We start from the raw sequence: 27488 nt of genomic DNA on the forward strand, positions 1-27488 counted from the left end.
AGAACACTCATGACAATTGGGGTCATGGTGTCAACCTCACTTGCCTCAGGCAAGTGAGAAGGATGAGTTGCAGTTTTCCTTGCTGTTTCCTGGCAATAATATACAGAGAGAATCAGGCAATATAGGCATCGGAAAACTAAATGAAATGTACTAAATCAGCTTTCCTGATGTGAAAGCAGCAGCTCCCAGCCTCTGTGAAATCAGGGTGAATGAATGCATACATCAATAGTATAGGTGACAATACAATCACCAATCAAGGTTCCCCAAGCCTCATAGCATATGCCAGTGATACTAAAGCCAAAGCTGTCAAACTGTATATGGTCTTCATCTTCCTAAAACCAGCTGTCTCAGGTTTGACTAAGGCACTGGATGACATCTCGAGACACAGACACGCAGAGGCAGCTGGCCTGACCTCTGGGTTAGTAGTCAACTAAGGTAAACAATATTATTGCCTTGCTATTTTAGCCCAATTCAGTAGCAGTGGGGAGAACAACCTAGGTTGGGCTCCTTTTGGATCAAGACTTGTCTAAAATTATGAAGGCAGAAAATGTTACTTACTACATACAGCTAGATCCCAGAAATAACCTATTGTAAAAGGATGCTTTGTCTATCCCCAACTCAAGTGAACACTGTTTGGCAATCTTCTTTTCAAGATTCCTTCCACTTGGACTCTAGAACCCAGAAGAGATCAATTTTATTAGCAACATTAAGATTACAGTAGTGCATAGAGGCACTGTGCAAAGAGATATTAAGAGACAGTCCTCTGTCCTGAAGAGCTTACAGTCTAAACCAGGGATATGCAACCTATGGCATGTGTGCCAATGGTGGCACGTGAGCTGATTTTCAGTGGCACTCTCACTGCCCGGGTCCTGGCCACCGGTCCGCGGGCCTCTGCATTTTAATTTAAATTTTAAATGAAGCTTCTTAAACATTTTAAAAACCTTATTTACTTTACGTACAATAGTTTAGTTATATAATATATAGACTTACAGAAAGAGACCTTCTAAAAACATTAAAATGTATTACTGGCACGCGAAACCTTAACATTAGAGTGAATAAATGAAGACTCAGCACACCACTTCTGAAAGGCTGCCGACCCCTGGTCTAAACAGACAAGACAGACGAAGGGTGGGAGGAGAAACAGGCACAGATGAGTGAAATGACTTGCCTGAGGTTGCGCAGCAAGTCAGAAGTAGAATCCTGGTCTTCTGAGTCCCAGGCCCATGGATCATGCTGTGGCTTTTCTGCAAATGGAACTTGTAGTTGAGCAGCAGAACTGCTTCAGCTGCAACATATCCTCTTCCTTGAAGGACAACCTTAAGGCGGCAACTGGTGGCTGAAGTACCCTTAGTTAGAGAATCTTTTTTTTTTTTAAATAAAAAAGGTTAGTGCTGTTATGGGAGGTTTTAAAATTTTCATTAAACTTTTTCAGTAGCTGGGGTATTTTTGAAAGCACAGCTTTAACACTCATCACACTGAAGGCAAGAAAGACATTCAAAAGGAAGTATGCTAATGGGGCAACACCTTTTTATTTCTGTACATTTACATACAAAGTTTTTCAGTAGGTACAACAGATGTAACATCATGCAGACATTTAGCTTGTAAGACTGTTTTCAGTACTTGATTTAAGCTTGTGCTATGAATAAGCACCACCAGACTACTCATGATCAAAACATACAGTAACACGATTCTTTAATAAAACTTCATCAGAAACTGAGGGGAGGGAGGGAAGTCTCACCCACTAGACAAACACACTGTACTCCTTTCCCAAGACATTTCACACAATACAATTAAAATGAGGATTTTTTTTTTTAAGTTAAAGTGTGGGAGATCAACCCACACTTAAGTGTTGTCTTTATGTGCTAGCTACAGGTGCAATTTGACTTGACATTCACAGAGTTCATTTAATGGCACTTCTGCTTCCAATTTGGTGATCTTTAGCATTTGGCTCCAGGAAGTGGCATCATTTAAGAAAAATACTTCCATGTTAAAACAAAAACAAACCAAAAAACCCCTGCTTCACCAAAACAACATTTTTCAAAAGTGGCAAAGAGATTATATGGTTTTCCCCACCTTATCTATTTTCAGTGTGTTTGGCAACAGAAACATTGCTGAAAAACACACCCCTTAAAATGATCAGGTGTAATGCCATTTTCACATTCTCTTTAAAAATTCTAAAAACAAAACCCGCCCCTTAAATGGTAACTAAAAGCCCCACTAGTGGGCTAGAATAACTGAGGACTCATGGAAAGAAATGGGCCTAACTGGACAGCAAAGCTTTGAATGCTTTCCTTGTTGTGCTGGCTGGGAACAGTAGTCATCTGAGAACAGTGTTTCCTTTGCGCTGTGGAGAACCATGATTGAGAAGCGTATGGCTTGACAGACAGTTGTTAAAAAACTGCCACAGTACCCAACCATACAAAGAACCAGACAGGAAACATGTTTGTTTATAGCCTCCAGCCCTGCTGTATCATTTAGTACCGGTCTGTCTCTTCCCCAGAAACTTTCCAGCCTCAGATACACTCCACAAGAGCTGATGGCCAATATCTTTTTAAAAAACAGGCTTTCATCCTCTCAAATGAGCTATAACAGAGCTACCGAGGCAGGCTATTACTTAATGTTTTTGCCATGACTGAGCCAAGCACACCATAGGTGTTGGGACCTCATTTCAAAGGACTAGTACCAAATGCCTCATCTCAGGCAAATTAAAAAACAAAAAAAACAAAACAAAACACAAAAGTCAATTTCACAAAAATTGCCAAGTGCTCCTGTCACCTAATGTATTTATTTCTTATATAAATAGGCTGATATGTTTAAACAGTTCCATTTCCTGGGACTGTTTGTAATGAAAGAGCAAACACCAGAATAGGAAACTATAAAGTGCTGTGGACAACAGCGATGACACACCAGGACCATGACAGTGCTAAATGCAATCCACCTAATAGGCTCGTGAAAAGCCTACATGATTTGTACTGTAGCTTGAGTATATTTGCACAGAGACCATGAACTAAAAAGTATATGGTATATGGATTGCAAGGTGCTGCGTAACAGCTCTGAGTCTGGGTGCATGCCCGATTTCAAACAATCCTCCATGCTCTCTATTGGTCTCCTGTGTCAAGGCCCCCCTCCCTGGATTATTATTTGTTTTACTTTCTAGATTTTGATATAAACCCACTTTTCCTGATATGTGGCTTGTAACAAGCTTCATATAAAAGGCAAAAGGTATTACACAAATTTGGCACATGAATACTGCACAAACCAAAAGGCCTTATTTTCAAGGTGAATGCAGACTGCAAAAATCTGAACGCAGAACAAAGCGAAGGAGAGGTGGCCACTTTCAAACCGTACAGTAACTAGAGAGTGTAGGAAAAATTGGTCTGTTGCTGTCACAGCAAGTCTAACTAAGGTGAAAACAGTAGTGTAACTCCAGGCAAAATTACCATCAACTGGTCCAGTGTTTCTTATGTGGCTCAAAAAGAACCTAAATGTCCACATCCTCTGTACAAAAGTTAGCAGCTTTAGGACAACATTGATTTTCCAACCACAACAATCTTGTCACTTCTCCAGGCCTGCTCGTCCTCTTGCACTCATCAGCATCTGCGGCTGTGTGGCTTACTGCACTACTCACAGTCTTGCTGATTTTGTGTGGGTTACAAGAGGACAAAGGCAGCCTAATGGAGGATGTAAGTAGTAGGTACAGCAGTTAACAGACAATATATAGAGCAAAAGAAGGGGTAGGGAAGAAGAGGAAAGTGCAGATTAGCCTTTCCATGCCTATGAATGCAAGATGTCCATCAAACAAAGTGGCAATCATATGGATGCTCAATACAACATTACACATCCTGCTGCTCTGTTCATTTAAATGGCTGTACCACTGGGCAAATCAAAAATGCACGGCCTGAGTGAATAAGGTAAGGAAGGTAGCGGTGGGGGGATGGTTAATCATGAATATCCTTGTATTAACTAGATCCTTAAGACATTCACACAACAAGAATCAAAATCTGATGGCCAATGCAAATCTGTTGCTGGCTTGGGGACTGGAAGGAGGTGGTCACCTGGCTATTATCAAGTAGCCATCTTTACAATAAATGAAAGATTTGCCTCTTACTTTACTAAGCAGAGGCATTTTAAATTACTTTAATCAAACAAGTGATCCTATAGTACTTTTTTTTTTTTTTTTTTTTTAAAGGGAGAATCTACAAGAGCACATTTTTGGTGGGATTAAGGTGGAAGTTCATTGTAAATTCTTGGGTCAGAAATAGCAAACAGGAGACAGCAAAATATATAGTAATCACAATTCTGGCTTGGAGAGGAGGTTTTAAAAATGTCTAATTAAAGAGGACCCATTTCATAGGGAGTGCCCTCTTGACCTAAGTAACATTTTAAACAGCCCTTCCTTTTCCCCCCCCATCTTCAGTATTTATTCAAATAATCAATTCATTCCCTTTTATTCTAATAAAATAAATTTAAATAAGAATAGGCTTTAAACAGTTAGGGCATGCAATGTCACAGCTCTTGTACTAGTGGGAATTTCAGCTAAACTCCTTTTTGGAGCAAGCATTTCAGATTGTAGCCAATACTCCTACATTTTGTCTCCTTTAACCAAAAATATTCTCTGGAACACTAGGATACAGATATTGGACCTCCTGTTAGTTAAAACCATTCTTAGTAAATCTAATTTTACCACTGGTGGTCAACTCATTTCCGTTGTTTATATTATTATTAATCACTTGCAGGAAATCTCTAAAAGAGCCGAAAGTGATATTTAAAATGTAGAAGGCTGATCCTGACTGAAAAACTAAGCTAGTTTGTGTAGTGTTTTGCTGATTGCTTTAACTACAGTAAAAAATCAACTCTACTTTAATGTAGAAAATAACTTTTAAATACATATGGGGGCACCGTCAAAACCTAATTTACGCTAAATAAAATGCAGTCAGAGTTTGAATTACAACAGGTTTTTTTGTTGTTTGAACAAACAGAGCAGGCAACCTGGGGGATTTGACTTTCTAGACAGGCAGAACTAATGTTGCGCTAGCCTAAGTTTCAGTGGATTCAACTTTGCAGCAGAGATACCTCTTTCCTTTAACAAAACACAAAAACAAAAAACATCATCACACCATTTCTTTTCTGGAATGGCTGCACCTCTTGAAATAAGATGGCTTCATTCATGTGATCAGTGAAAAGGGAGTAAAGTGCTTCTTTAAAATGATAATCAAAATAAATATAAACATTTAATTCCAGGAAAAGAAAGTTTGGAAGGGTTATCTCTGGCCAGTTCTTTTCTCATATTCGTTATTTCCCCCCATAACCTTTTCAAAAGTAATTTGTATACCAGTTGAAAATTCCTACAATAAGTGGCTTTAGCAGCAGAGCTGAATTCCCCCATGTATCCATCTGTTCCATCACTGGTCTGCAAACCCATGCAAAACACCCCCACCCAAAGTGCTCCTTCTCCCAAAAAATAAAATAAAATAAAAAAAAATCTGCCCAGTTACATCCCATTGGCAGTGGTATTCTCAGACACCCCGTCGCCCACAGCTGATGAATCGTGGAGGCCAGAGTAATCCTTGAGTTCAGAGTTTGTTAGAAGCAGGGGCTGCTCCCCTTTCTTGTGTGGCAGGAGGGGCTTCCTGGTGTAGTGTTCGCCGTCTGGGATGTTCTCAGGCAGGTTTTGGTTCTTGCTCTCCGGCAAGAGAAGAATACAGATGATGCAAATGAGCGTACAGCAGGCAAAGATCACATGGTGCAGAAAGTAGCCTTTCTGGTTATGAAGCTCCATTATAGGTGCAGTCAGCATACCAAAGCCTGCACTGGCCAGGACAAGTCCAAGTCCACCTCCCCTACAAAGACAAACAGTCTCAACACATACAGAATATAGCAGCTGTGTATTTGAAAAAAACTCACTTCAGCAAAAGATTGAAAACTTTCCTTTTGGTTTATTTTCTGGAATCAAAGTTACTTCACAAAGAGTGGAGCAGTATGTAAAGTGAGGACATTACCCAAGCAGTGGCTGCAGAGGTCAGCAAAGCTTACAGCCTCATTCTCAAAACATGGCCACTGTGCCTACACCAGCCACCTGATCCATTCCTAACTGAAGTACCCTGCATGAAGTGCAGATGGCTCAGGCCTGGTCTACACTGAGGGGAGGGGGGAGAGATCTAAGTTACGCAACTTCAGCTACGTCAATAACGTAGCTGAAGTCGACTGAGTAGAGTGCTGCTGCTCCCCCGTCAACATTTATTAAGCCAAACCATTGTTATAAATAATTCATTAAACTATAACGAACATTGGCATATACTTAGGCCTGGTCTACACTACATCGTTAGATTGATCCCACTGATGTGAGGGCTTGTCTACATTACCTGCTGGATCGACGGGCAGCAATCAGCTGTCGACTTACCTCAGTGAAGACACCACGGTACGTAGATCTAAGTTGTGTAACTTAGATCAATCCCCCCTCACCCCCCAGAGTAGACCAGGCCTAAGTGCCCTACTACACTGACATAATAGCTCCACCTCCATGAGAGGCGTAGTGCTTCTGTCGGTGTAGTTAGGGAGACACAGTGTCTGTGTAGACACTGCATTACTTACATTGTCTGTTAGCTCTCTTGTCAATTTCACAGCTCCAGCTAGAGCCCAGCTCTCCAGCCTGGGAGCTGGGGCAAGAAGCCCTGGGCAGATGGACCACGCTCCCGGCAGGGAACAGGGAGCTGGGGTGGGGAGCAGTCTGCCAGGAGCCTATGGGGCTGCCAGGCTTCCAGCAGGGAGCTACCAGCAGAGGAGAGAGACCAGGCTCTCAGTGCCTTTAGATTACACACACAAAAACACCGTAAAATAAACCTTATTTAGGTTGCAAAGTCAAGTACTCAGAAGTTAAGAAATATCAGAATTAAAGTTACCTGGGCAACCTTAATTCGGTCCCTTTTTGTGTAAACATTATGTTACAGTCATGAATTACATGATCACATTTTATTGTTTTCCCTGCCTCACTCAGTGCACAGAATGATGGTGCTCACTGAATGAGCAGCTCTTAAAATTTTGTTTTCTCCTCATTGTTCAGTATATGGGCCACTCCTCCCTATTCAAACCCAGCTCTGAAAACAATTTTAAATTTCCTCATGGGCTTTTCTATAGCGCTTATCACAAGGCTATTTGAGAGCTCCACAAACATTAAGTGTTGTGAAAATAAATCACAACACCCTTGTGAGGTGGGGCAGGGGGGATCATTATCCTCGTTTTAGTGATGGGGAATTACGGCACAGAGAGAGACAGGTGCTGACTTTCCAATGTGCTCGGGGATGCTGGACCCCTGGCTCTGCCCCAGGCCCTGCCCTCACTCCACTCTTTCCCTCAAGGCCCCACCTCCGCCACGCCTCTTCCTGCCCCACCTCTTCCCACCTCCCCCTCCACCTTTGCTTGCTCAGTTCCGCTCCCTCCCCACCACAGCCTCCTGTATGCTGTGAAACAGCTGATTGTGGCAGGCAGGAGGTGTGGGGAGGGAGGAGGTGGCGCTGATCGGGACAGGACTGCCCGTGGGTGGGAGGCACCAGAGCTGACAGGGGAGCTGCCACCCATGCAGAGAGATTAAGAGCAAAAGCATACACTAATTTTGGTTGCCTAATCTGAGACACTTAGGACCTGATCTTTCAGAGTACTTATCCTTACACAGCACTTCATATCTTCAAAGCACAGCTCCCTCTGACTTTAAGTGCAGCTGTGAATGCTCAGCATGTCTGCAGATCAGAATGAACCCCTTAGGCCCATTGGAAAATTCCAGCCCTACAGTCTGGGTAGAATGGCTGGTCCAGATGCAGATCGATTCCCTCAGGCACTTTTCTCTAACAGCAGCTTTCACCTGTAGCAGTTGTTCCCAGGACTGGTTTCACCTTACAATGGGTCCTCAATGCAGCAGCAACAACTTTAGGTTCTCCCTCAGGTTACTGGATGGGGCTCATCTGTCCCCTGCCCGGAGATCCAGGAGCAGGTTTCCCAGTACCTCCCATTTTCTTTTGCACTTTTCTCCGCTGTGCTCCCTCACCCTCATTCTCAGCACAGAACTCAAAGTCACCTGTCAGCCAGAGCTTCCGTGTCTGTGGGACTCCACTACTGCAGCAGCGTGATGATCTCAGGACCCATAACACTCTCTGTGGTACCCTTTCAAGGCCTGATACCTGCATACTGCCCCATTACATTTAAATTCTGCTTCCTTGGTGCACAGACAGTACTTTCCTGTGAGTCAACATGTTCCAGTCCTCCCGGTGCTCAATTTTTCCCTTTTCCACACAACCAAAACTTCAAATTCAGCAGTAAACTGCACTGCTACATTTTTTTTATTACCATTATATAGGTTATACAGTATGATATAAATCAAACCCAGCACTATAAATCTCTGACCACCAGCCATCTTCCTCAAAAACTAATCCCCATATCCCTGATCTTTTCAGTCTCCATGGATTTACAGCTTGGCTGCTTAAGTGCAGCAAGGGTAGGACATCAAAAAATATGCTGCTCAGACCAGCAGACAAGAGCGAAGCAATCCCTCCTTGCAATGTTTAATTATCTAGCTTTCATTTTACAGAGACAAAGAGTGGTTTCCCCAGGTTTTACAGAAGAAACTGGATTTTTGCAGGGTTCACTGGATTTTCATAGAATCATAGACTTTAAGGTCAGAAGGGACCATTATGATCATCTAGTCTGATCTCCTGCACAATGTAGGCCACAGAATCTCACCCACCCACTCCTGTAACAAACCCCTAACCTATGTCTGAGTTATTGAAGTTCTCAAATCGTGGTTTAAAGACCTCAAGGTGCAGAGAATCCTCCAGAAAGTGACCCATGCTGCAGCTGACCCCAAATATGGCGATCAGCTAAACCCTGAGCATGTGGGCAAGACTCACCAGCCAGACACCCAGGAAAGAATTCTCTGTAGTAACTCAGATCCCACCCCATCTAACATCCCATCACAGACCATTGGGCATATTTACCGCTAATAGTCAAAGACCAATCTCATTATACCATCCCCTCCATAAGCTTATCAAGCTTAGTCTTGAAGCCAGATATGTCTTTTGCCCCCACTGCTCCCCTTGGAAAGCTGTTCCAGAACTTCACTCCTCTGATGGTTAGAAAACTTCATCTAATTTCAAGTCTAAACTTTCTGGTGGCCAGTTTATATCCATTTTGTGATGGCAGTAGAAATTTTGGGGTCTGGCATTAAGCTTTAGCTAACTTTTCACTGAAAAATTAAAACCTACCTAAGTCTATTGTTTCTGCAATTAAATCTCCCCATCACACTTAAGTAACTTTATGAATTTATACTCGCATGGGTCCCACAGGACTAGGTATTCAAAAGACGTACTAGCAGGATCATGCCCCAAATTGGTGCAATAGTGACAAAGGGCTGATTCTTCTTTGCCCTGCACATTGTGCAGTCATTTACATTAGTGCAAAGGGTGTAAAATTCTACCACAGGAGCACGATATGCTCATTTTGTACTGGTGCATTTGACTACGCTAGGGGCAGAGCAGTGGGGAATCAGGCCCAGAGAGTCAGTGGTTCTCAAAATTTCTGTATTGGTCACCCTTTCACACAGAAAGTCTCTGAGTGAGACACGCCCCCCCCCCAAATTAAAAACAAGGGGGTTAATTTAATTTAATGTGGGCTTGTGACCCCCCCCAGAACCACTTTGAAACCCCGAGGGGTCATGACCCCCAGTTTGAGAACTCCTCATCTATTCAATATTGTACCTCAAAGACTGGAAAAAAATGCTCACCTGGATTTTAAAGGCATTTAAATGACAAATTTAAATGCATCGCAAGGAAAACTAAGGGAGAAGGCACAATTTTACGTTCATTGTGTGTCAGGTAGCACTGTAGTTGAAGTCAGAGAGAGATTCTCTCACTGTAGGTTGCACTGTGTATACTAGAAACAAAATCAGGGAGCACTATTAATGCTTGAAAACACTATACTATTTATCTTTTGCTGAATTTTTTTTTATAATATAAAATGATGACAATTCAACATTTGCAGCGGATGTTTTCCTTGCTGACATGTACAATAGATGCGCATGAGTGAAACAATGAAACAACTATGTTTCAAAGTGCAGCACACTTTTGTAGTTCACTTTTCTGTCTCATGCGTGGTATGACAGCGGGCAGGATTTAGAACTTTTCTGGGATGCTTGATTCCTAGATATTGTTCTTCCTCACTCAAGAAGTTTCCTAAGATGTGATGGTGCAGTTTTTTGTTTCAATTTTCTCTAACTCATTGAATATTAATCGACTACGGCCTAGTGTTTCAAGCTGGGGTTTGGGCGTCTGAAATGGACACACTGCAACACCTTGGACAAATCAAACCTCTCCCTCAATTTCTCAATTTCTAAAATAGCTTCCTCATGGGGCTTTTTCAGTCTTAATTAATTTATATCCTCTGAAGATTATATTACATCATATCAGATCTTAAGAAAGCAGCTACTGTATTTGATTTCTGCCATTCTCTGTGTTACCACTAGAGAGTAGGCTTTGCTCACATTTATGTAAGCTAATAAGAGTGAGAACACTAAAAGAGGATCATTTATAAGACTGTAAAACTGCTCTTGTAATCTTCAATGGTGCAAATGTTGAAAGAGCCTGGTTCAAAATGTGTAGTCTTTAAAGGTCTCCCTATTCATATTTGAGAACTTTTCCTGGTCTATTAGAGTTTTAAACATCACCAGAACATGTTACTAGTAACAATTTAAAATAACAATAGTAAAATATTATCTCAGGAATTCTTCACTGAAGTGAAACTAAACCCAGGAATATGGCTTGCACCTCTCTATAATATTTAGAAACACAAAAGAGCAATTTTAATCCCACTGTAGTTTTTCTCAAGTGTTTGACCCTTTCTAATGCAAGTGGCCTGATGTGACAATGGGGCAGAGAACAAAAAACCCCTTCAATTATTGAAAAGATTATTTATTTGTATTGCAGTTGTGTGTTAGAGCCCCAGTCTTGCTCCACTGTGTAAAGTGCTGTGATTTAGAATCCTGATGTGATTATTTGATTTTAACCTCAACAATTTCCCCGCATCTCCACTGGGAAGCTAGAGCCATTGGTGGACAGTGGCCGATGGCTAAAATCCCCAATATTCCTCCCACATACCTTTTCTCTTCACTGCCACTATCAGTAGGGAGGGGAGAGCTGCACAGGAACTAACAGAAAAATTCGCAATGCCAAGGCCAAGCAATACATAGATACTCCCTATCCCCAGGGGCCTAACACCAGGTACGGCTCTCCATCTTTTAGAAACTGGCAGGGGGAGGGGAAGAAGGGAGAAAAACAAAACAGTCTTTCTAAAATCTTGGTCTCTTTGGTAAGTAGCACAACCCTCAGTGGCTCTGTCATCATGCTTATTGGAGGAGGATTTTCAGCTTCATTTAGTGCTTTAGTTCAGTGTTTGAAAGGAGCTTTTTAATGAACTCCTTGGCACAAGGAATTAGAACTCTTCAATGATGCTTTAGTGCTTAGCAGTGTGAAATCAGGGCTGACCAGCATTAAGATGTCAGGGTAATAAGGATCTCAACAATAAATATTTGTGTTATTCCTGGGAGTCTTTATGTCTCTGGAACATCTATTGTAGATTCTAGCAGGAGAAGATAAATTCTTGGAACCTGATGTTGGGGCTATTCAAAAACAACCTTTTGCTTTTTAAAAACTGTGTAGAAGTGCTGGCAAATGCTATTGATTGTCATGGTAGCAATCACACAACAGCCAATCTACTTGTAAGCACCTTAATATTGATACTGTTTTTCCTCACAAACAAAATATGAATAAAGAATTAGTTTGAAAAACCCAGTGACTCCCCCAGTTCCCTTACTATGCCCTCCCAAAAGACTCTGATTGGAGCATCAGTTGAGCATAGGTCAAGTCCTGAAAATAAGATGGTCTGCCAAAATGCAATGCATTATGGGTGGTATTTAATAAAGACAATTGCCCTGTAAAGGGCGTGAGAGAGAAGTGGCCAGATGCTTATTTCATGACACCAGAGCAAAGGCATATCAGCAGCTTAGCAATCACACTTCTGTTTGAAATGTGTTAAGAATATAAGAACGGTAATACTGGCTCAGAGCAACAGTTCTTCCAGCATCCTGACACTGGCCAGTGCCAGATGCGTCAGAGAAAATGGACAGAACTGTCCACTCCTAGCTTCTGGCAGTCAAAACCAGAGCATGAGAGTTGCATCCCTGTTTTATTATCTATCCCTTCCCTACTAGTTCCTAACATTTTGTTAGCTTTTTTGACTCACACTTTACATTGAGCAGATGTTTTCAGAGAACTATCCATGATGATTCCAAGGTTTGTTTCTTGAGTAGTAGCAGCTAATTTTGACCCCATCATTTTGTATGTGTAGTTGGGATTATGTTTTCCAAAGTGTGCTACTTTGCACTTATCAACATTGAATTTCATCTGCCATTTTGTTGCCCTGTCACCCAGTTTTGTGAGATTCCTTTTCACAGTCATCTTTGGATTATCTTTCTTGGGTCCTTGGGGGACCCTGCTATTTACCTCTCTCCACTGTGAGAGCTGGCCAGTTATTCCTACCCTTTGTTACCTGTCTTTTAACCAGTTACTGATCCCTGAGAGGACCTTTCCACTTATCCCATGACTGCTTACTTTGCTTAAGAACCTCTGGTGTGGGATTAGAGGAAAAGGACATTTTTGGTTTGCTTTGTGCATTTGACAACATTTAGCTGTTTGTTCTGCATAGTCATTCAGTTGGTGAGTTCCCTCTCTGTTTAGTTCTTTCACATAACAAGGAGAAAATTAAAAAAAAGAAAAATCTATTGTAAACCCATAAAAATCAGCAAGGAGTCAAAAAAAAGTAACAGTTCCTGAAACAACTTAAAAAAAAATAACTGGACTTGATTACATGTTGATGTATCTCTTTAAATTTTTAATTTTAATCTTTTCCACTTTATTATCTCTTGTGAGAAAAATCACTAAGGTTCAATCATTTTCATCTGTAATTTAGGAAAAACTAACTGGAGAACACAACCTATTGTAATGATGTCCTAAAATAACCCTTTAATAGTTATGATAGTAAACAAAAGGTGAGTTTTGCTTCACAAGCAAAAGCTAATAATGATTCAAACTAGCTTACACACTCGTCTCTTCCTCTGCCAAAATGAGTTCATTTGTGAAATATGTACCTCAAGCCACACAGCTGGAAAAAACAACACTGAATTAAAAAAGGAATGGTTTGACCCTTTGCTACACAGATAACGAAATATTGTAAGGACATTCCACTTTGGGAAGTTCTCTCTCTCTCTCCCCCCCCTTCCCACCTTCCCTTTTTAAAGAGCCTAAATCTAATTGAAAGTCAATGGGCCCTAAAGCACCTAAATCATTTTGACACTATTGCAACTGTTATTCAGAACGTACGAATGAAGTCTATGTACAGTGCATGAGATTATGCTGTTATAAGTAGTGAATAAATTAAATGGAAACTGATATTGCAAAGATATGGCTGGGAAAATTCCCAGAAAAGACCCGACCTTCCCATTTTCACTATTCTCAAGGATATCAAAGGCCATATTTAGGGCAAATATTTGACTCCTTTAAGATAGGCCTGTGTTGGGAAGGTGAAGGGAGAGGCAGACCACTGAACGGCCTTTGAAAGGCATCATGGTACCACTCGTGCTGGTGGAGAGAGGATGAGTGCAGAGGGAAATGATGCACCTTTGAAAGGTGCAGTTCCACTGACATCACCTCTGGGGCTGTTATCACTGCTCGCTGCACTGGTTGCCCCCCCTCTTTTCTTCACCAACCTGCCATTGATTTTTGGCTGCAGCTTTCACTGGACGGAAGCAGGGCTGCTTGTGTCTATTCCCCTTTTAGAACACCCACACAGGGCCAGCATAACCTTCTCTCTCAATGACTTGAGATGCATCATAGGCGCTTACTCATGGGTGCTCTGGTGCTGGAGCATCCATGGAAAAAAATAGTCGGTGCTCAGCACCCACCAGCCACAGCTGTTCGGCAGCTCAGAATGGGGCGGAGGGAGGGCAGAGACCAGCAAGCGGCGGGTGGGCGGGGGCCTCGGGCAGGGGGTGGAGTGGGAGCGGGAAGAGGTGGAGCAATGGTGGGGCTTTGGAGGAGGGAGGTGCAGAGGGGCGGGAAGAGACAGAGCAAAGGTGGTGCCTCAGGGAGGGGGCAGAGGCACAGTGGGGGTGGCACCTTGAGGGGAGGAGCAGAGTGGGGGTGGGGCCTCAGACAGAGAGGAAGTGGAACACCCCCGGGGAAAAGTAAAAGTTGGCACCTATGAATGCATGTGTTTACTACTTTCACAAACCCATGGGGATACGGAGAGGTACTTTTTATTAAACCAAGTGGCAACAGTATAATTTAATTGTTATACTCCGATTCAGCAAAGCACATAAGCACAGGCGTCACTTTTTAGCATGCACAAAATCATTTCAAAGCCTGCAAGAAAACTGAAGTACAACGCAGTGGAAGAACTGGAGATCAAACCAAATTATAGCTACAACGCCTCATGCGATTCTTAATGTAAAAAGTATTGTTCATAATTAAAGAATCATAGAAAAGTAAGGCTGGAAGGTACTTCAAGAGGTCATCTAGCCAATCCCCCCAGGCTGAGTCAGGATAAAATATACCTACACTTAGTAGTTTGTCTAACCTGTTCTTTAAAACCTCCAATGATGGGGATTCCACAGCCTCCCTTGGTAAACTATTTCAGTACTTAACAACCCTTATAATTAGAAAAATTTCCCTAATATCTAACCTAAATCTTCCTTGCTGCAAACAGAGATGATTACTTCTTGTCCTACCCGTGGTGGACATGGAGAACCCCCAGATCCTTTTCTGCAATACTACTGGCTAGCCAGTTATTCCCATTTTGTATATGTGTGTTTGATTTTTACTTGTGAAGTACTTTGTACTCATCTTATTGAATTTCATCTTACTGATGTCAGACCAATTGTCCAATTTAACATATTTTTGAATTGTAATCCTGTCCCCCAAAGGGCTTTCAACCTCTCCCAGATAGGTGTCATCCGCAAATTTTATAAGCGCTCTCTTCGTTCCATCATCCAAGCTGTTAATTAAAACATGGGAGAAAGGGTGAAACTGTCTGATGCAATGTAAATAAATCTCTCTATTTATATGCAAAGTAGTTCCCAAGAGACTGCTCAAACTACAGAACATCCCAGAGTCCGTTGGACAGTATCAGATTATTAGAGATTTCACCTGGCATAAATAAAAGTATGCATTACACAATACATGATTACTAAAGTAAGGACATCTGAACTGGTTCCCCACCCTGCAGTGTGAAGTTTGGAGGTCTTACCTTATTACTGTTGGTGTGATTTCAGCACAGAAGAAAACACTAAGACTTCCAACAGCATGCGATGAAAACATACCCACAATGGAAAATGCAGTAGAGAATTTGTCCTTGACGCTGTCACTCATACCTGTTAGACAGGCAGACAGACACATGTACATGGAAATTGAGCTCAGTACAATCAGTATATGGCCCTCAAGAAATGAAACAAGACTACCATATTAAGTCACTCATTTTCACCTTAGATGCAAGTTTGAGTCTCCTCCCCCAACATTTATTTAAATCAATGTTTAATAAGCCATGTACCAACTACCCAAAACATAAATAAAAATGTCATAACATATTTCCAAAAAACAGCAGTAAACCGACAATCTTCAGCTTTATTACCAACAGCCATCACAAAGTGGTAAAGCTCAAAAAATGTCTCCAAACACTTTCAGGCACTGGACATTTCCCACCCAAATCTGGTAGCTGTATGGAGACAACCAGAATTGATCATGACCTAGTACAGTTCTGTGGTTGAGACATTGCAGATGCTGCAATAGAGGAAGATACAAATAAAATGTTCTCATCTCTACCACAGGCCTGCAGAAAAAAATCCTTATACTGCAACTGATCAGACCCACAGGACCTGTAACAATGAGCAGCTTGCTCTACAAGAAGAGCCCTAGGACATTGAGCTCAGCAGCCACCTTGCACATGAACACTAGCAGTTACTGCAATCAGGCTCTGTATCCTCAGCGACTCTTGCCTTTCAGATACACCCACTCAGAGTGCAAGCAGTTCAAAAACACTGCATAGACATTTGTAAACAGTACCTGAGTCTGGAAGTTGACTATATTTTCCAATCACTGGATCCACAGACCGCAAAAGATAAATTAAAATGAGAGAGAGAGAGAGAGAGAGAGAGTTAAATATGTGATTTATTCAAAGTGGAAAAAAAAACAAACACACAACACCCTCCCCCACCCCAAACCAAACTGCAGCCCTCCACCTCCTCCCCATACTCTTTCCTTTCAGTATCATGACTGGAGTGGAATAGTCTTTCAAAACCATGGCATGCAATTTCCAGGCCTATTCCCAACTGGAGAATGGAATTCTAATGAGGTGATGATAATAACCGCACAGTGGTAAATCATTTGAAAAGACCCAGAATTAGCACTAAAATTAAACAAAAGTCTCTTTGTTGGTAACAAAGGTGGAAAAGAAACTGCTGTCAAGCTTTGCTGTAACCCTGAGGGAATGGCCACAGGGGCTTTAGTTAGAGAAGGAAACCATTACAATCAGCATCCCTGCATTGCTAAAACACATCTTTTTCCCTTGCCAAAATCCAAAGTGAGTTTACAGTGTTTAAAATTATCCACAAGCTGCTTTTTGGCCCACGTTCCTATGCGGTGCTAAGTAATGCTACATAAAAAGCAGAACAATAGTTATGCGAGCCTGGCAGAACACCCTAGCAGCTGGGTTACTCCAGAGAGCTTAGAGAAGTTCTGACTCAGGAGAAACCCTGAAATCTGGAAGGAGATCCCTCTGTCAGAGGCCTTACGAGACACAGACAGACGCAGACACTCACACACACAGACGTGCACACAACTGTTAAATTATACAAACAGCATGGCCATTCATTTCTCTCCAAACCATGGCCTTGCTGCCTATAAGGAGTGATGGTGGGATGTGACGGGGCGGGACAGACCGCAGTGGAAGGATACAAGCTGTTCCAGAGTCCAAGGCTGCCTTTTCCTCCTACTTTTGTACGGGCAGTTTTTAGAAATGGGAGGGGGACAAAGGGCAAACAGTACATGATGGGGGCTCTCAGCAGGTGGGAACAGAAGGGTTTAAGATGGGCATGACATTAATTCTCATTAATTCTCTATGTCCATCTTCAAGGTTAAGAACGGAACACAGCAGAACAAAAATAATTTAGAAATAGTTGTAATCTAGCTATCATAAATCTGTTTCTTCAAAGGCGTGCTTTTTTGTAGTTCATCATTATGCAGAGTATTATAAAAGGAAGATGACCATGTTAACATACCACCACCGATGTATCAACATGGTTGCAGAATTGTGATAAATCTTATACAAAGCACGCCTTGTAAGGTGTCATTGGAAAAGTTGTAATCTGTTGAACAGTGTTAAATGCGTATATTATCATTGTATGTGAAGTTATGAATCTTTGCTACATGTTTTGCAGCATGAGCTTTCGTGGGTGAATACCCACTTCGTCGGATGCAAGTTGGTATTCACCCACGAAAGCTCATGCTGTTAAACGTCTGTTAGTCTATAAGGTGCCACAGGATTCTTTGCTGCTTTTACAGATCCAGACTAACACGGCTACCCCTCTGATACTTGCTATATGTTTGTATCTCAAACATATTGCATTCCTGGGTAACGCCCACAAGACAGATTTACATCAAGACCAGCAAGCCATGGTTGATGGGCCATTAAGGAAAAACAACTCTCCCGAAGGGCCCCTCCCTATGCCTCAGAGAATATGTAGACCATGGATGCCTCATGACTCAGCCAGGGCATGCAGCACATGTGATCCCTGACTCCCATGTTTGTGCCAGTAACCTTCCAGGTACATGGACTGGGGAGTATAAATTGGAGACTCTGATATCATGTCCTTGCCTCTTGCCTGCTCCACATCTCTGGACTATGATTTCTAACAAAGGGAAGCTTTGAACATGGACTGAGGGACCCCCAATCTTTTGGGTGATCCAGGGAGACTTACTGCAAGCTAGCAGATTTAACATCACTGCTGTTCTCCTGATCTACAAACTCTGCCATCATCTGCAATGTATATGATTCACTTTAATCATTTAACAACTCTTTTTTTTTTAAATTAAAACATCTTTAGTTAGTTTACTAAAGATTGACTGCAGCATGGTATTTGGTAAGATCCTGAAGTATATATTGACCTCAGGTGGGTGTCTGGTTTTCTGGAACTGGAGGAAGTTAATACATATGATTGCTGGTTTTAATAATCATTTACCACAGAAGTCTGGTTTGTCTAGGTGGTGCACGAGGGGCTAGAGGTCCTGAAGGGAACTCTCTTTGGCTTCATAATAAGTAGTACAGTATTTTGGGAGCACATTTTTGTTACTGGCTTGATGAAGTCTTATGATAGACTAAACCACCAGTCTGGGGTATATGCCCTGTATTCTGGCAGTTGACCTGAGATTGGTGTTCTTAGCTGTGTTCCATAGCAGGCAGTGTGACAATAATTACTTAGACACATGCATGCACTATACATATTTCTTAATTACACTGCTACCTGTGTGGCCACACAAATCTACCAAGTGGGAGGGAGGAGATAGAGAACACACCTCCAGTTTGGGTGGGACTGCTCCCAATAATTTATAGTAGTGAGACATGTTCCCCTCTGGCCTTTTCTCCAAAAGGCAATTTGACAGATGTTCAGACGCACACTTTTTTTTTTTTATTTTTAACTATTTATAAGAGTTGCAAAACCAGAAACAACCTGAACCCACCCAGCATCAACCCACAGACCTGGTATACACTATTCTTGTCTCTGATATAATTGCAAAAGAGGATGGAAATTTTGGGACTCTGCCATCAATCAATTCAATTGCCTAAGCAGGCTCATTGCAGGTCAGAAAATCTGAGAAAGAGGAGGGAACCAAGAATGGGAGGCCAATTTCCTTTGGAGCCTCCTTAGAGAAAAAAAAAATCTGGTAAAATTGTATGCCATTTCCATGCATTCTCTTAAGACAACAACAAACTTTTTTTTTCCTTTTAAAACCCAGACAATCAATTTTGACACATCATCAGAGATTGAAATCCACTCTGTTTTTAACTCTTCTCAGCGTGGGTGACTAGCTCTGAGCTCTGCTACAGGAATAAATCCCTGCACCTAGAACAATGAACTGAAAGAATAAAGGGGAAATTGGAGGGAGAACAAAAGAGTTTCACTGTAGTTAAATATGTATAGAGAATGGGCTCAAATCTACAGTGACTTCCATTCCCTATTGCTTTCAATGGGATTGTACTGCATGTGAATCTGCACCATCCACAGAGAGCTGATTTACTGCTCTTCTGTTCTGCAGCAGACAGGTTTTTTCCATATGTCAGTTAAGAACAGCCATTGATTCAAGGCCGCATGCAGCTTTGCAAGGTAATGCTCTCTGACCAGTATCAAGGTGCAAGTCACTTATGCCCTCACTTACAGTTGAGAAGACCTAACTGTAGAAGCGATGCCAGAGCTGTCAGAATCATGAACAGCAGCAGTCCTCCTCTTCGCCCTAGAAACCCAACGACTGGGCACATAGCCAGGCAGGATGCCAGAGCAATCCCTGCCATGGTATAGTAGTCTGCATAGAAATTGTGGGTGATCGTCATCTTCGCTTCATGACCCATCATGCTTTTTGCAAAGCAGTGATGTATCCCAAATCCGGTCAGCCTAGAGGAGACAGAAAGTGACAATGGGAGACCACTTCTGAACAGGCAGGCAAATATGGCAAGGTAACAAGGAGCTGGAAAGAAAAGGAAAAACTTAAACTCTTTGAGGGTACGTCTACACTACAGGATTATTCCGAATTTGCATAAACCGGTTTTGTAAAACAGAATTTATAAAATCGGGTGGAGCGCGGCCATACTAAGCACATTAAATCGGTGGTGTGCGTCCATGGTCCGTGGCTAGTGTCGATTTCTGGAGCGTTGCACTGTGGGTAGCTATTCCCTAGCTATCCCATAGTTCCCGCAGCCTCCCCCGCCCCTTGGAACTTCCGGGTTGAGATCCCAGTGCCTGATGGGGCAAAAATCATTGTCGCGGGTGGTTCTGGGTAAATGTCGTCAGTCACTCCGTCTGGGAAAGCAACGGCAGACAAGCATTTCGCGCCTTTTTCCCCTGGATTGCCCTGGCAGATGCCATAGCATGGCAATCATGGAGCTTGTTTTGCCGTTTGTGACTCTCACCGTATGTGTACTAGATGCCGCTCACAGAGGCGATTCAGCAGCGCTACACAGAAGCATGCTTTTGCTTTTGCATGACAGCAGAGATGGTTACTAGCCATATTGCACCATCCAAACCCTTCCATAAATTGGAACTGAGGATGATCATGGCTACCAGTCCTTTTGTACCATTTGCTGCTAGTGCCCCAGGGGCGCAAAAGCCAAGATTGGTTACTAGCCATATTGCACCTTCCATCGTTTTGTACCATTAGCTGCTGTCATAAGTGCCCTGGCCGATCAGCCAGGGGCTAAAGCAAACATTGGGAATGACTCCCTGAGTCAATCCCTCCTTTTTGGTATCTAAAAATAGAATCAGTGCTGCCTAATATAGGCAAGTGTGCTAGAACACCACCGTATCATAGAACCAGAGAGCACAGCTGCTCTGTGTCAGAGCCTGCAGAAATTATGATCTGTATGCTATTCACAGGGGGTGCTCCTGTAACAACCCCACCTGTTGATTCCGTTCTTCCCCCAGCCTTTCTTGGCTACCGTAGCATTGTCCCCCCACTTGTGTGATGAATTAATAAAGAATGCAGGAATAAGACACACTGACTTGTTAGTGAGAAATGAGTGGAAGGCAGCCTCCAGCTGCTATGATAGTCCAGACAGGACATTAAGCAGTGTGTAGGAGAGAAGCCCAGCATCCCACTGCTAGTCCAGGGGCAACTGAATCTTTTCTTTACACATGAAGGGTGGGGGCTGATGGAGCTCAGCCCCGTTGCTATGATGAGGATGGTTACCAGCCATATTGCACCATCCATCCACCAGAAAAAATTAGGGCCAATAGGCTGATGACGAGGACGGTTACCAGTCCTTTTGTACCATCAGCTGAGGCTGATGATGAGGATGGATTTCCATCTTTTTGTACGATCAGCTGATGCTGATGATGAGGATGGATATCCATCGTATTGTACCATCAGCCGCCCATGGCGGGGGGGGGGGAGCAAGGATGTTGGTGTTGAGTGCTGCACTATCGCGTCTATCTGCAGCATTCAGTAAAGATAGGGTGACATGTAAAAGAGTCAGAGGATTGTTTTACCTTTCGCTTCTGGGGGTGGGTGGGGGTGGTGAGTAGATTGCCAAGCTATGCCCTGACCCGCGGACACTGTGTTTGACCCTAGAAGCATTTGGAGCTCAGCCAAGAATGCAAATACTTTTCGGAGGCTGCAGGAACTGTGGGATAGCTTCAGTCCTCCAGTCCATGAGCATCCATTTGATTCTTTGGCTTTCCGTTACGCTTGTCACGCTGCAGTGCGCTGAGTCCCTGCTATGGCGTCTGTCTGGAGATTTTTAAAAAAGGATTCTGAATTTCATCTTCTGTAACGGAGCGCTGATAGAACAGATTTGCCTGCCCTTACAGCAATCACATCCGCATGGTCCATGCGGGAGCTCTTTTTTTATTTTGATTTCGGACTGCATCGCCACCCGTGCTGATCGGAGCTCCACGCTGGGCAAACAGGAAATATTCAAAAGTTGGCGGGGCTTTTCCTGTTTACCTGACCACTGCATCCGAGTTCAGATTGCGGTCCAGAGCGGTCACTGGTGCACTGTGGGATAGCTCCCGGAGGCCAATACCGTCGATCAGCGTCCACACTAACCCTAATCCGATATGTTAATACCGATACTAGCGTTACTCCTCTCGTTAGGGAGGAGTACAGAAACCGGTTTAAAGAGCCATTAAAATCGATATAAGGTGCCTCCTAGTGTGGACGGTTTTCGCGTTAAATCGGTTTTACGCTCCTAAAACCGATTTAAAGGCCTAGTGTAGACCAGGCTTCAGGCAGGGACTTCTCTTACTAAGCCTATACAACAGCTAGCCCACTGGGGGCTGAATCTCCTTTGAGGCCTCAAGGTTCTACTGCGGGGGTCGGCAACTTTCAGGGGTTCACCACTTTCAGAAGTGGTGTGCCGAGTCTTCATTTATTCACTTTAATTTAAGGTTTCGCGTGCCGGTAATACATTTTAACGTTTTTAGACGGTCTCTTTCTATAAGTCTATATATTATATAACTAAACTATTGTTGTATGTAAAGTAAATAAGGTTTTTAAAATGTTTAACAAACTTCATTTAAAACTGAATTAAAATGCAGACTCCCCCCGGACCGGTGGCCAGGACCTGGGCAATGTGAGTGCTGCTGAAAATCAGCTCGCGTGCCGCCTTCGGCTTGTGTGCCATAGGTTGCCTACCCCTGTTCTACTATAATACAAATAAACAATGATCAAAAATTGACCAAACCAAAAGATTTGTGATCAACTGACCTCATTCTAATAGGTACTAAGCCACAGCAGTTCCCAAATCAAGCCATGTGAGATTACATTTTTATTATGTGATTGGAAGCAATCTGAAATCAGTCATGAAAACCAATCAGAAGCTGCCTTCAGATTAATTTAACAGACTTCTGTTTTGATCTAATATCTGACCCTTGGCCTTTAGAATGAGTTCTGATGTGATCAGTTTTATGAAGAAGGGCTGTATGGCTGGGCAGCAAGGAAGCATAATACAAAACAGATCACACCATAGATAGTAACCTCACTCCCCAAGGTAGTGCTGCTGCCAAAATAACTTTTAAAATGAATATTTAAAGTGACATACTGAACCTGTATTTAATTTGTTACTATGACTGTTATGAAACAGAAAATCTATGGCTTGAATTGTGGTTCACGCCATACCTCAGTATCAATTTCTTCCACTTACTTTTTACATGAAAACAGGTCTCTCTATTGACCATTTCTCCTCTGTTTCAAATATTTATTTAAAAAAAAATGGTGGGTGCGGTGAGATTCATCTGGATAGTGCGAGATCTTAGTGCAATGTAAAATCATTTCATGCGCTGACAGGGCTACTGGTATATTTTAGTGCTATCAACACCTCCTCAGGCAGTGCTACACCTCTCCCAGAAAAGGGCCTCATATCTGTGGTAAATTCTGTAGCACTTAGGTAATGTGGACCTGCCTCATTAACTGAGGAGCAGACTAAATATTGCCAAATTCATTCCACATGTGCATCAAGCAGCCACATTTGGGCCTAGGTGTCCAGAATGAATGGCTAGTATGTTACACCAGCTATCCTACTTAATTTCAGGAATTTGAAACAATTTTTATGGAAACCAAACTATGGAAAGCTTTTTGTTTTTTAAATAAACAAACTGTGGGGACTTATACAGCTAAATAAATGACAGTCCTGTGCATAGCAGACCAGTCAGTGAAAGCCAAGATAGAATTGTGCACTTTTTGGAACTGCAAAATTGACATATTTTACACTGACAGAATGCACTACAGGACACGTAGTTGTTTATTCTTGTACAAAATTTCATTTGATTTTAAAATCTACAAAATAATTGGTACATAATTTATTTTCTGTCTTAACTCTGGTGCTTGCTACCTTACAAACACTATTTAATACACAACTAGACAACACTAATATATTACACAAATATATGCAGCAATGATATCCATGTGATAAACGGAAGACCCATGAGATAAATGAATTCATTATACAATTTATTACCTGTGCTCTTCCCTTTAATCTACAACCCCAGGATTTATTCCAACATCTTAAAATTCTGAGGAGATTCAAACAGTTGCCTTTTTTTTTAAATAAATCAACGTGCCCTGAAAAAATTTCCTCTTTCTCCCCTGAAATGTCTTATTTTTCCCAAAATTCACACCTGCCTGAATCTCAGGACAGACTACATGATGCAGGAGGAATAATAATAATAATGAAAAATAGGCTCTTCTTTCCCTATAATAAACGAGATCTGCCTGACAAACACAAATTTGATTCACAGTCTTCAAAGACTGCAAAATTTCTCCACTGACAATGGCCAAAAATCATCCTTTGTGTTGCTTTTATTCTGGTCTTGGGAATTTCCAAATAAGTCTAATTAAAAGTGGGGTGGGTGAGTGGGAATTCATACAGAGACAATGTTTATAAATCCACTTGAGTTACTGTAGCTATAAACTCAGTCTAGCAGCAAAAAAATTGCTCCAGAATGCATGAGGCCACCACAGTGGTTATTAAAAGCCCACCACTTCTTTCACCAACCGACACTGTAAATTAAGGCGCTGATCAGGCAACTGATTCAGCACAGACAGATCCTTAGAGTCAATGGGCCTCACCCAGGCAGGATCAGTTGATCCAATGCTGCAATTCATAATCATATGGGTCACTAACTTCTCATGTGAGTGAAGATTACAGGTTGGGGCCCTAAAATCAAGTGGAAATTCTAACTATGGGCAGGGAACTTATATTTCTACACAATTTTTCTAGGCAATTTCTGGTCTTACTACCACCACTCCATCCCAATTTAAAAATCACACAGGTGATCCAAATGGGCACTTAATATAATTGACATACTAGGAAACACCACCACTTTCCCCTGTTCCCTTCTCCACCCTCAAAAGTAGTTAGGGTAATTTTGAAATAGATTTCAAGACCATACATTTACTTTTATTACACACTTGAGAAGCTCTCCCAGTTTTGTGTGAAATAACTCTCAATCAGGGCCTGATCCTGCAAACACTTGAGCACACGCTTAACTTTACTCATGTAGATGTTTGCCAGATTGAGGCCTTAGAATGTAGGTGTCACACTACTGTGTGAGAAAGTGCGCTTTCCCTGTATACCCCTTTAATGATTTGGAGGAACTGGAGTCCTTTTTGTCCAATTTTCAGGACATCATGGTCAGCTACTATACAGGTCACAGCTTAGTATTTATTGCCAGACAACTTCTTCCTTTGCCAAATTAATCCATTACATTTCAGAAAATGTTAAACAGATTGTAGATAAATTATGCAAACAGTGTTATACTTCTGCAATTGATTACATTCAAATCAACCATATGGGCTTATTTCCTCCTTTCCTCTGTGCTTTATTTGAAATAAAGTCAGGATAAGATGGTAATATCCTTGGACTTTTCACCTTACTTGCTCCCTTCTACCTCCCAGATAATTTAAGACATGCAAATTAAACTGGTAGTCATTAATTTTAATCCAGGATAATGGAAATCTACAGCTTGACCTCTCACTTGAGAGAAACTTACAAGACCCAGCACGAAACTACTGAACAATTGGTTTAAATTTAAAAAGGACATCATTGAATGCACCAAAGACATTAACCACTTTGGACTGATCTGCTTCCTTGACATTGTCCATTGGAAGTATAAGGTGGGATTTTCAAAAGCACCTATGGGTACATCTACACTGTGTTTTAAACCCTGTGGCAGTGAGTCTTAGAGCCCAGGTGTACAGACTGGAGCTTGTGCTACGGTGCTGAAAACAGCAGTGGAGATGTTGCAGCTTGGGCTGGAGCTCAGCCTCAAAAGCCCACTCCGCTCCTTGGGTTTCAGAGCCTGAGCTACAACTGAGTCCAAACATCTACACAGTTTTTTTTTTTTTAGAAAGAACAGGAGTACTTGAGGCACCTTAGAGACTAACAAATCTATTTGAGCATAAGCTTCCGTGGGCTACAGCCCACTTCTTCAGATGCATGTAGTGGAAAATACAGTAGGAAGATGTGTACACACACACACACACACACACACACACACAACATGAAACAATGGATGTTAGCATACACACTATGAGGAGAGTGATCAGTTAAGGTGAGCTATTATCAGCAGGGGAGAAAAATAACTGTTTGTAGTGGTAATGAAAATGGCTCATTTCCAGCAATTGACAAGGAGATGTGAGGAACTGGGGGCGGGCGGGGGGGGGGGGGGAGAGAAGCATGGGGAAATAGTTTTACTTTGTGTAATGGCCCATCCACTCCCAGTCTTTATTCAAGCCTAATCTGATAGTGTCCAATGCAAATTAATTCCAATTCAGCAGTCTCTCGCTGGAGTCTGTTTTTTTGTTGTTGTAATATTGCGACTTTTAGGTCTGTAATCGAGTGACCTGGGAGATTGAAGTGTTCTCCAACTGGTTTTTGAATATTTTTAGCACTGAAGCATGAGCCCCACTCTGAAGACTCAGGGCCTGAGAGTCATGACCATGATTTTATAACTCTGTGTAGATGTATCTTATGTGACTTAGGAGCACAAGTCCTGTTGAAACTGGGAGAGGAGGGTGGAATTCATGTGAAAAATCAATGGAACTTGTGCTCTTGTCATTCGGAAAATCCTACCCAGAGTAGCAAGTTTGTGCAAGACAAAAATATACAGTAGGTCACTGTCACAACAATGCACTTGCACAGCTACCACTCCCAAGAAAGCACCTTATGCTTTTTGCTCCACAGCTTAAAATGTCAGATGACTACTTCCTTAGGCTTCTACACGAGATCACTCTTCTGGTAGAGCTCACTCTTCTTATCAAAGATCAGCTCTCTAAGACACTGGGTTAAGGGTCCTGTAATGGGGCAGAAGAGCCTCCATATTTCCATCACCATCCACATCTACTTTCAGTTTACCAACAGAGAAAACATTCAACATACTTGACAGGAATATGTTGGACTTACGAGTTCACACACAATACTACAATGTTTTTCCACAGGTTCCTGGTTCCCACCACTTTAACAATGCAGACCTTCTTGGGCCTCCTGGTAAGCTCCTTCTCCAGCTCTGAAACAAAACAGATGGTCATTTTCTTGGTAGTGGGGGAGCAGAGTAGCCAGTGGATTTCAGATTTTATTCTGGATGTTCTGGGAAGAGGGACAGTAGGGTTCTCCTCCACTCCTGCCTCAGAGTTCTGAGGATGCCACACCACCCTGCACCCCTCCTCCCCCACCACACACACTCCTTGCTTGTTTCTCTCTTATCCTTCCATGTGTTGTTGATCCTCTCTGCAGTTTTGGATGGCTGCATGTGGCTCCCTGCAGATTCCAATGCTACTCACAATTTAAAAAATGTATGTAAAAAAATAATTGGGGAGTTAGGGATGGAATGTAGATGGATGGTCCTTGGGAGATGTCAAGTTGCCTGATACACTAGCAGAGGTTCTGGTGTATTTAGTCCTAATCGGCAACACCCTCTGCTAGTGCTATGCCTCTCACAGGCAGGGTCCTCACATGTGTGAGAAAATGGATAGCATTTCTATAATATGGGTCTGTGCTATCTAAGGAGTGGACTGGAGACCGCCAAACTCATTCAATGTGTGCATCTCTAACCCCAGGTTTCTAGAAAAAGACGGCTAGAAGGTTATGGCAATACATCATCTGTCCTCCTCAGTTTCAGTGTTGTTGCAGCC

At 42.3% G+C, this 27488-nt stretch overlaps 1 protein-coding gene across 2 annotated transcripts in view; it reads right to left on the reverse strand.

Annotated features, from left to right (window-relative positions):
• Positions 1-1505: 1505 nt before the first annotated feature.
• SLC22A23 (solute carrier family 22 member 23) overlaps positions 1506-27488 on the reverse strand; it is a 178629-nt gene continuing 152646 nt past the window's right edge. For both annotated transcript variants that reach the window (XM_039525313.1, XM_039525312.1), the window contains 5 exons: positions 26761-26863; positions 19524-19756; positions 16155-16187; positions 15343-15466; positions 1506-5840 (listed from right to left, as the gene is read on the reverse strand). In XM_039525313.1, the coding sequence (XP_039381247.1) occupies positions 5492-5840; positions 15343-15466; positions 16155-16187; positions 19524-19756; positions 26761-26863 (842 nt within the window). In that variant the 3' untranslated portion in view covers positions 1506-5491. The remainder of the gene's footprint in view (positions 5841-15342; positions 15467-16154; positions 16188-19523; positions 19757-26760; positions 26864-27488) is intronic.

This window comes from Mauremys reevesii, linkage group 2 (assembly GCF_016161935.1).
Source record: "Mauremys reevesii isolate NIE-2019 linkage group 2, ASM1616193v1, whole genome shotgun sequence".
NCBI classification, from domain to species: Eukaryota; Metazoa; Chordata; order Testudines; family Geoemydidae; genus Mauremys; species Mauremys reevesii.